Genomic DNA, 10,446 nt, shown 5'->3' with positions numbered 1-10,446 from the left:
GTCATCAAAACTTTAGCCGTAGTTTCCATCAGAGCATCCTCCAGAGTAAACCATTATATTGACAAAATGACTAAACAACTTGACTGTCTTATCCGTACACAGTGACACAAGGACTCGTCATTCTGACGGCACTGACATGTTCATGAAGATGAACTAAGGATTTTGAGTAAGAGAGTGGCTTTATCATGGTGTTTTGCTATTTGTACAAATTGTTTGAGAAATGCACTTACTGTTTTGCAAATTGTGAGTTTGATTCGAGAAATGTACCAAAGTGACTGAGAAAAACTGTAATGTTATGTGTACAGGTGTTAAAAGGTAAAAATAATAAATTGTGATTAATCTCTTTATGTTTTTAGTAAATGTACTGACAAATACGATTCTTTGTTTAGGAAATTAGAAAAGTTTCCTCATTGGCTGCCTCTGTAAAGTTGTATTAACTTTACAGAAAAGTGTTTAACTTTTCAATTTTAACTTTTAAACCCCTGTTTCACAGACTAGATTTAAGATAGTCCCAGACTAAAATGCCTGTTTAAGCTGTTTTAACTGACTGAAAGCAACTTGCACTAAGATATCTTAAAATATGCCAGTGCCATTGTTTTGTCTCAAGATGCACACCAGTAATGTTTTTTTCTAAGGCACGTTTATATATGTTACTTAAATGTCCTAATTGAACTAAGGCCTAAACCTGGCCTAAGCTCAGTCTGTGAACCCAGGCCTCAATGTTTTAGCGTTTTGAGGTGTATTGTGTGCTCACCCGGGCCCCAGCAGAAGAAGAAGGCAGAGGGATACAGCAGCATCCGGCGCTTCAGGAGGCGCAGAGTCGCCCAATGATGGTCACCGAAAAAACCCTGAGACGTCACGACACGCTTGTACAGGGAGCAAGCTTTACACATCAGAGTCTGAAAGTCAAAGGTGGAATACAGTGAGACAATGATTGAGTCACGTGTTTTTGAGAACGGTTATACTGTATAAACTGTGAAATATTATTTCTATGTGAATATATCATAAAATGAAATTTATTCTTGAATTTTCAGTCTACAGTGTCACATGATCCTTCAGAAATCATTCTAATATGATGATTTAATGTTCAAGAAACATTTATGATTATTAAAGTTGAAAAGAGTTGGTTCATATTTTTCTGGATAGTTTTTTTCAGGATTATTTGTTGAAACGAAAGAACACATATTTTAAATGTGTAACTGTCACTTTTGATCAGTTAAATGTGTCCTTGCTGAATAAAAGTATTAATTAAAAAAATAAACTCAAACTTTTAGTGTAACTGAAAATACTCTGCATTAAATCTTTAGGAAACACTTTACAATGTGCATGGTTCAATTTCAAATTTCAATTATACGAGTTAATATATAATCAAAACACATTATAAACTAATAAACAACATATATATTAATGTCTTAATCTAGGATTATTTTAATTTATTCATGCAATTTGTTCATGTTCAATGTTAACTTGATATATCAACGATCATTTAAATTATAATTAATTTAAATGAACTTGAAATGTTCAAATATATGTAGAAATTAAAATGAACTAATTTAAAGTATAATGAAGACTAATAAACAATATAAAAGTATTGTACATTGAAATTTCATGATTGTGTCCACTCTCGTCAATCCTAATGTTTATACCGGCCGCGCCACAGCACAGAGACGAAACAAAACCTCGGAGCCGGGATGCGCTGCAGACGTGTGCAGTGTAAATATGGGGTGAGCGTCCAAACCCACATAGATAGAAAAGATGTGTAAAATATCAAATGTGTGGCTATATTTCACCAGGCTCGATGCCAACAGCAGGCAATGCAATATTCACAACAAGATAATCGCTACTACAACGCAAGACATCTGAAGCACTTGACATTGCATGGAATAAACTAAAGAGCAGAAAGTTTCTCTGTATTTGACTGCAAGAAAAACTGATCCGAATCTCAGCATATACTTTCCTCACAGACATGAGAAAGAGGCCTATAGAAAGCTTGAAATATTTATTTTGATATCTAAATATCTATAAACAAATCAAAAACATATACTTTATGTAATCCAAATGAAAGGTGCATTATTCTCTATCGGCGCGGGTGCGTTCACTACTGCGATGATTTCGAGTCAGCATCGCCAACTTCATCTTTGCAGCCCAACACGGACTCAAAAAACACTAGTTTATTAATAAACGATTAAAATTAAAGTCTCTTTGCTATATCTATACATATTAGGCAACTTTTGCCAGTGCTTTGCGGCAAGCTTTGTGTGTGCGTTTGAGCGCGAGGCATATACACTATTCTGCCCCCCAGTACTAACCTCTTTATGAGTCTTTGAGTCTGTATAAAAAGTCAACAAACTGAAAAAATAAAACCAAAGTTTTTTTTGAGGTAATGTAATCTTCTTAAAACATAAAAATAAATTTGGTATTGAAAAAAGTATCGTTCAGGAACCGTTATCGAAGTCAAGGTATCGGTATAATTTTTGAACGATACCCAGCCCTAAGCGCTGGACTGCATTTACTACGTCAACCGTAACAGACTGACACAGACGAGAAGAAACTGTTGAATAAAGTCGTTATTTTTGTTTGTTTTTGCGCTCAAAAAGTGTTCTGGTCGCTCACTATTTTAACGATGTCTTTACTACCTTTCTGGGCCTTGAAAGTGTTAATTAAAAAGCTCTCGTATTTCAACAAAAAGATCTTAATTTGTGTTCTGAAGATGAACGGATGTCTTACGGTTTGGAACGACATGAGAATAAGTAATTAATGACAGAATTTACCTTTTTGGGTGAACTAACCCTTTAACCCCTTAAGTGTCACTGGCCCACCTGTGGGCCCATTTGCCACTGCATGTTTAAAACAATTATATCCTATATTTATCCTGATCTAATGTTAACAAACTATATATCATTCGAAAGCTTACGAAATCAAGATTCATCCTGTGAATAATAATATAATAAATAAATTATTTTATAATAAACCACTTTATAATAAAAACCTTTTCTAATCTTGAGAAAACGCATATCGTCGGAAAGGTCTCACGGTTCTATATCTGCAAACTGTTTTGTGATATTTACACAAAAATATATACATTTGACACAGGAAATCGCATTTAAAAATATCAATGGAATTTCAATGACACCCGGTGGCTATTTGTGGTACAACGCCTAAACAAAACCTCAATTTTTGTGATATCAACTTCATATTTTGAACACAAAATTAGACATATGGCTTTGATTTGATAGTAATTTTAGAGTGCACATTATTTTGTAACATATATATTTATATTAAATATTAAGTATATTAGTACAGTATATTTGATTTACAGTACATTTAAACTTCCATAACTTTTTTAAACTTAAATTCTTTGAAGTGATTTCACTTGAGCAATACTCTGCTGACTGTCTTCTTTAAAATGAGACCAAACTTATGTCTATATTCCAAAGCATTCTTGAATTGCAACCATTTAAGTTTGGATAGTGAATTTTCATGTATATTTTTTAAAAAGGGGGGTGAAACTTAAGGGGGTCGCACACCGGACGCGGAGCTCGGCGGCGCGCCACGTCTTTAAAATTCGAACACATTGTTTTCAATGAGTGTACGCACACCGGTGGCGGCATTCGGCGCCTGTCCGCGGCGACTCAGGAAGTTGTTCTAAATCCTGCCATTTCAAGGCTTTATATTAAAAGTGTATTATCGTTAAGGTATACTGATTTCACCCTTTGCTACAAGACACATTTGTTTTACATTCTGAGTTCAACAGCTTGAATAAAGTCTAAACATATTTTGGGGAAATGTATAATAAACGTAGCCTTTTAAAATCCTTTTAGAATGTGCTCGTATGGTGTGCGATACCTGAGACGCTGCGCGGCGCGCTGCCGAGCTCCGCGTCCGGTGTGCGACCCCCTTTAAGAGGTTAAGTTATAAGCTATTTAAAATTGCAATAATATTCTACAATATTTCTGTTGAAATATTTGAACAGAGTGTACATTTAAATCATAAACTGCTCAGCTAATCATAAACTTATCATCTCACCATGATGGCGATGAAGGTGAAGAGGAAGGTCGCGAGGAAAATGGCCATGCAGTACTTCTGAATGACGAGACATGCGGTGACTTCTGTTGTCATATATGAGGTGAGATAAACAGCCCCTGTGTGCATCAGCAAACATCTGGAAGACAGTCGGCAACATATCAAACATCTGCTGGATTCTGATTGGTCAGTCGCATCATTCAGGCTATATTGTACACACAGACCCACACAAACAACTAAACTATACAGGAACTGGTCATATAATCAGAATATCATCATAAAGTTGATTTATTTCACTAATTCCATTCAAAAAGTGAAACGTGAATATTATATTCATTCATTACACAAAGACTGATATATTTCAAATGTTTATTTCTCTTCATTTTGATTATTATAACTGACAACTAAGGAATATCCCAAATTCAGTATCAGAAAATTTGAATATTGTGAAAAGGTTCAATACTGAAGACACCTGGTGGCACACGCTAATCAGCTAATTAACTCAACACACCTGCAAAGGCCTTTAAATGGTCTCTCATGCTGCGTCCCAATTCGCGTACTTATACTACGTCCTAAAAGTATGTACTCTTTTTGTGAAGAAAAGGTATACTTTTGAGTGTGTAGCAGAAAGTATGCAAGCTTTGGGACATACTACTTCACCTTCTTTAACGGACTCTGTCGATTAGTTACGTGCATCCCGTCATCACCGTTTATCTGCCCTGTCAATCATCATCAGATTCGTCACAGTTCAAATCCTCCACATTCAGATTAATCTCCTACCGTATCGGTAGGGTTGGGAATCGTCAGAAATTTTCCGGTTCCGGTTCCGATTCCGCCTAACGATTCCGGTTCCGATTCCGGTTCCATTAAAATTATTAAACAAATAGTGGTAAAGGAAAAAGGCACAATACGCCACTCAAACAATCTTTTTTGTGTTTATTACTTGCTCTGAAATTAAATTACAGGTTGGCAATGTCAAAAAAGTACTGCACTGTACATATATTAAAGTGTTAATTAAGCCTTTCTTGCAACAACAAAAGTACTGTACTGTAAATATTAATTAAGCCATTCTTGCAACAACAAAAAATTAACAATTTTTCTGCAGGAAAATCAACATGTCTGCTTTCTCTGGTAGAATTCGGGACCTCTCCTGGCTTATTGTATCTCCAGCAGTGGAGAATACCCTCTCTGAAGGGGTAGAAGAGGCTTGGACAGACATGTAAGATTCAGACAGGTGAAACAGAATAGGCAACGCCTCTCTCTTCTCCCACCACCAAAGAGCAGGGTCTTCATAGGTGGGGATTGAGGACATGTCTTTGTAGAAAATAAGTTCTCTGTCAACTCTCTCACCAACTGACAAGCCAGTAGCATTTGGAAGCACAATCCCCTGCAAAGCTTTATCCTCCTTTTCAAACAGAACTGCTAATGGACATGTTTTTACTTTCTTGCAAGGCACTTCCTAAAAAACAAGAAAATGTGGGTATTAGTTATATATATATATATATATATATATATATATATATATATATATATATATATATATATATATATATATATATATATATATATATATTTAAGAAAAGACAATGTCTCATCCTTTTGATTGCCAGTGTGCATTCACCTTTGAAGTGTTGTCTTGTTCTTGCTCTTGGCCTTTCTCCCTCTCCTGTTCTTCTGACACCTTTACAGAGAGCTTGCCATTAGAAGTGGATATTTATACATATCTCTTTGTATCTGTGTGGGAAAAAAAATACCTTGTTTTGTGCAATTAATGCAGCCATTCTCACCCTCTCCCAAATGTTGTCTGCAAGTAATTTATTTTTGAAGCGTGGATCCATCAATGTGGCCTCTTCAAGGAAGTGCCTGATGTCCTCATTCTGTAAGAAAATCAATTCAAAACAATTAATCTGTAAAGCAGTAATCTGTACTGGGTATTTCATGATTATTTATCATCATCATGAAATACCAAGTTGTAGCTAGCTGGGTAGTGTCTTTTACTGTTTGCTGTACTGTACCTGGTACCGCTTGGACAGATCTTCCCAAACCTTTTTCTTGATTCCAGCCACAAAGAGGGTGTCATTCTCTTGAACTTGAAAGTGTTCTTCAAGTTTCTGGAGGATAGGAAGGACTTGGCCACAGGTTGGAGTACTGTCACTCGATACACATAGAGTGGAAGTGTACATTACACTCATAAGCTTTGTAAACTCCTCTGCCTTTTTGAGGTCTTCATCAGTGATGCGCTCCAATCTGAAATTTGCAAACATTATATCTGGCATCAAATAAATATTGTGTGGGGCTGGGGTATTTGATAAATTGTCCATTATGCAATGAATCAGATTCATTATTAGTTATACTGCAGCCACATTAATTCATTCTACCTGTCCCTCTCCATTGGGCCTCTCAGCCTTGGGTCCATGGAAGCTGCTTGGATGGCAGGATACTGCTCAAGAAATCTGTCTATCATTAGATAGAGGGAATTCCACCGAGTTCGGACATCCAGGATGACCGTATGCTGTGGCAGGTCTGAAAAACAACAAATGACAATTTCTACTGCTGTATGTTTCTTTACATACAAGTACCAGAATTTTTTTTATCATTTAATAATATTAAATGACTTACTAAGGAGATGTTGCTTCTCTAGCAAAACAGTCTTCGCCATTGAAGATCTCTTCAGCCATACAATGACACTTCTGATCCGTGCACACCATCGAGAAACAGAGTCTATCGAATAGATTTTCTGTGCTGCAATGTTCAGTGTATGCGCAAAGCATCCCATTTTTTTAAGCTGAAGTCTACTAACAGCTACATTCATGTTTGCAGCATTGTCCACTGTGACGGCAACTATTTTCTCCCTAACTCCAAACTCTTCCAAAATTGTCTCTATTTCTTGGGCAACATTAGGGCCTGTCTGAACATCATAGACTGCTTTACTTTTTAGGACTGTTTGTTTCATTTTCCCCTCACTGACAAAATGTAATGTGACTGTAAGGTAGTGGTCCTGAGTAATGCTGGTCCATCCATCACTTGTAATTGCTGCACTGTTGATTTTTTTCAGAGCCTCGATAACATTCTGCTTTTCAATGTCATACCAAGCAGGAATAAGCTGGTTGGCTAAACTGTCCCTTGAGGGTGGGTGGTATTTGGGGTTAAGACACTTGGTCATCTCCCTAAAAGAAGAAAATATGGAACTTATGCTAATTAAAATTAAATATGTTCAAATGAACACCTCTAAACTGGTCAATTACATTTTCTGTCTCTGAATAAAGCCAAGTTATACATTATATTTATTAGTTATATTTAATTAGTTGTATATTAGTAATTTAATAGTAATTCAGTTATTCAGTGAACTTGTAAATAATACATGGTAAATCAGCATTTCAAACGTAATTGTGCCTAAACACTTACCTAAACCATGGTGACTCAACGGTGGAAAAAGGATGTAAGCCTTTTACTATAAATCTGGTAACAGCCCTGTGGCACTCATCTGTTCTCTCTGTCGTCATTTTCCCTTTACTTGCTAACGTAAACGGAGTTACCGTTTCCGACGTTCCAGGAGTGGCACATTGTTTTACATCTGAAAAAAACCCCGTAAATAATATTTTTATATAGCCTATATTAATGGTCTATAGTTTATTACTACTAAAATAATCTATTTACCCGTTTATTAATTCATACCTGGCGATGGGGAAGTGCAAGGTGCAGCGTTCCTCAAACAGTTGAAAACATTGCATGTTTTGAGATTTACTCCGTGCTGTAGCAAATGTTTAGACAAATTGCTAGTGCAGCCTCCTTTGCATGTTATTGTCTTTTCACATGCGTTACATTTGGCTTCATCATTATTCATTTTTTGGAAATGAATCCATACTTGTGACTTTTTCTTCGACATGGTGGTGGTCTGGTCAAGAAGAAAATATCTGACGCAAAACCGCAAATGTGTAGCGCGAGGGCTTTCAGTGCTGAACTGCTTTAATTGGTTGCTCTCCTAGAAGCGGCAGGCAACGTAATTAATATTCATGATGATGAGATGAGCGTTGCTCGCTATTAAAGGACACGCTCCGAGCGCTTCGCACACACATTGAACCAGAACCGTTTTTGGAACCGAAACTTATGAACTTCGTGCGGTTCCGGTATTTTTCAAAATACGTTTTCGGTTCTGCATAAGAACCGGTTCTCGGTTCCCAACCCTACGTATCGGAGAGAAATGTAGCCGCTCGTTGATCTGCCATGTGTTGGGCTTTAATGCAGAGACTCTCCTCGTGTGTTTGCAGTTTAAATATAATGACGCATTTAAAAGTTAATGGCCTAACGTGTCATTAAAAAAGTTCACAATGCTGCTGCAGGTGAAATATAATGTGGCCAACACTGAATAAATATATTTTTGTTAGGTTAAATATTGATAGGGTCACTCAAACCCCTTTATCTAAACTTCTCTACTTAACCGCCGGACTCGCACATCCGTCATGTTTGTAGTTTTTTAACGCTTTTTATCTGCGTTTATAGTTCTAATCGAATCCTCGTCCAACTCGCAATGGGTTGTGGTCAATATCAGCCGTTAGAGAGCCCATCGATCCATACTGTGAATTCGGACCGGCAAGACACAAAAGGTCATTGCAAAGGAAGCTTGCTGCTCACAGAGCTCTGTGTCCAAGCACAATAATAGAGAAGTGAAGGGAATGAAAAGATGCGGTAGAAAAAAAGTGTACAAGTAATATGCATAACCGCAACCTAGAGAGGATTGTGAAATAAAACCCATTCAAAAATGTGGAGGATATTTACAAAGAGTGGACTGCAGCTGGAGTCAGTGCTTCAAGAACCACTACACACAGACATATGCAAGACATGGGTTTTAGCTGTTGCATTCCTTGTGTCAAGCCACTCTTGAACAACAGACAGTGTCAGAAGTGTCTCACCTGGGCTAAAGACGAAAAGGACTGCTGAGTGGGCCAAAGTTATGTTCTCTGATGAAAGTAAATGTTGCATTTCCTTAGGAGGAAGAGAGGAGATGCACACAATCCACGTTGCTTGAAGTCCAGTGTAAAGTTTCCACAGTCAGTGATGGTTTGGGATGGTTTCATTTTCCTGTTGGAATATTAAATCTGCATCTCCATAAAGTTGGTCAGAAAACACAGTGGACCAACACCAGCAGATAATGCCATCTGCTGATGTAGGTCCACTGTGTTTTCTGAGGTCCAAGGTCAACACAGCCGTATACCAGGAAGTTTTAGAGCACTTCATGCTTCCTGCAGCTGACCAACTTTCAGATCCAGATTTCATTTTCCAACAGGACTTGGCACCTGCACACAGTGCCAAAACAAGAAGTACCTGGTTTAAGGACCATGGTATCCCTGTTCTTAATTGGCCAGCAAACTCACCTGACCTTAACCCTATAGAAAATCTATGGGGTATTGTAAAAAGGAAGATGCGATATGCCAAACCCAACACTGCAGAAGAGCTGAAGGCCACTATCAGAGCAACCTGGGCTCTCATAACACCTGAGCAGAGCCACAGACTGATCGACTCCATGCCACGCCGCATTAATTCAGGCAAAAGGAGCTCCGACTAAGTATTGAGTACTGGTCATACTTTCATGTTCATACTTTTCAGTTGGCCAAGATTTCTAAAAATCCTTTCTTTATATTGGTCTTAAGTAATATTCTAATTTTCTGAGATACTGAATTTGGGACTTTCCTTAGTTATAATCAACACAATTAAAAGAAATAAACATTTGAAATATATCAGTCTGTGTAAATATAATATACAAGTTTCCCTTTTTAATTGAATTAGTGAAATAAATCAACTTTTTCATGATATTCTAACTATATGACCAGCTAAATATAACTACTGAACTGAATGAAATGTTTTTTAATAACAATAAGCTCTTTCAAATAAGACTGAATGAGTTATGATGATGAAGTAATAAGAAAGTACAGTTTATTAATCAGTACATGAGGGAATACAGTTGGACTGACCTGTAGGGCTGGGTGAAGTTTGTGTAACAGTGAAACATATTTCCTGCCACAAAGACGGGCACCGTGAGCATTAAAGGCAAAAGACTGTGGAGAGATCAGGACAGACCAAAATACATTTTAATCATTAAATATGCTAATATCACATTTAATATCACAGAAACATAATAGTTAAATTGTGTAAGCAACAAGTTAGCGATGAGCTAAATAATTCTAGAAACATGCTAAAACATGGGAGCAATGTGCTAATTCATGCTAGCAATATATTAAAGCATGCTAGCAATGTGCTAATTAATGCTAGAAAAATGCAAACAACATGTTTAATCATGTTAGCAAACATGTTAAAACATGACAGCAATATGTTAATTCAAGCTAGAAACATGCTTGCAACATGCTATTCATGCTAGCAATACGTTGAAACATGCTAACAAAGTGCTTATTCATGCTACATGCTAAA

The 10,446-nt window shown here is 36.9% G+C and overlaps 2 protein-coding genes across 2 annotated transcripts in view; both read right to left on the bottom strand.

Annotated features, from left to right (window-relative positions):
- Positions 1 to 10,446, bottom strand: part of tmem116 (transmembrane protein 116) — a 34,890-nt gene that overhangs the window by 8,033 nt on the left and 16,411 nt on the right. The window contains exons 7-9 of the mRNA XM_067437603.1: positions 9,993 to 10,076; positions 4,027 to 4,162; positions 755 to 899 (exon numbers count right to left, since the gene is read on the bottom strand). Coding sequence (XP_067293704.1) covers positions 755 to 899; positions 4,027 to 4,162; positions 9,993 to 10,076 — 365 coding nt within the window. The remainder of the gene's footprint in view (positions 1 to 754; positions 900 to 4,026; positions 4,163 to 9,992; positions 10,077 to 10,446) is intronic.
- On the bottom strand, positions 5,111 to 7,186 carry LOC137072155 (E3 SUMO-protein ligase ZBED1). Its single transcript, XM_067440372.1, has 6 exons — positions 6,643 to 7,186; positions 6,402 to 6,546; positions 6,039 to 6,270; positions 5,778 to 5,900; positions 5,645 to 5,704; positions 5,111 to 5,482 (listed from the first exon to the last, which is right to left on the bottom strand). Exons 1-6 carry the CDS (start codon positions 7,184 to 7,186, stop codon positions 5,111 to 5,113), a joined length of 1,476 nt encoding a protein of 491 aa, XP_067296473.1.

This window comes from Pseudorasbora parva, chromosome 3 (assembly GCF_024679245.1).
Source record: "Pseudorasbora parva isolate DD20220531a chromosome 3, ASM2467924v1, whole genome shotgun sequence".
In the NCBI taxonomy this organism is placed as follows: Eukaryota; Metazoa; Chordata; class Actinopteri; order Cypriniformes; family Gobionidae; genus Pseudorasbora; species Pseudorasbora parva.
Note: the sequence above shows the minus strand (reverse complement) of the source record. Positions and strands in the feature narration are given on the sequence as shown.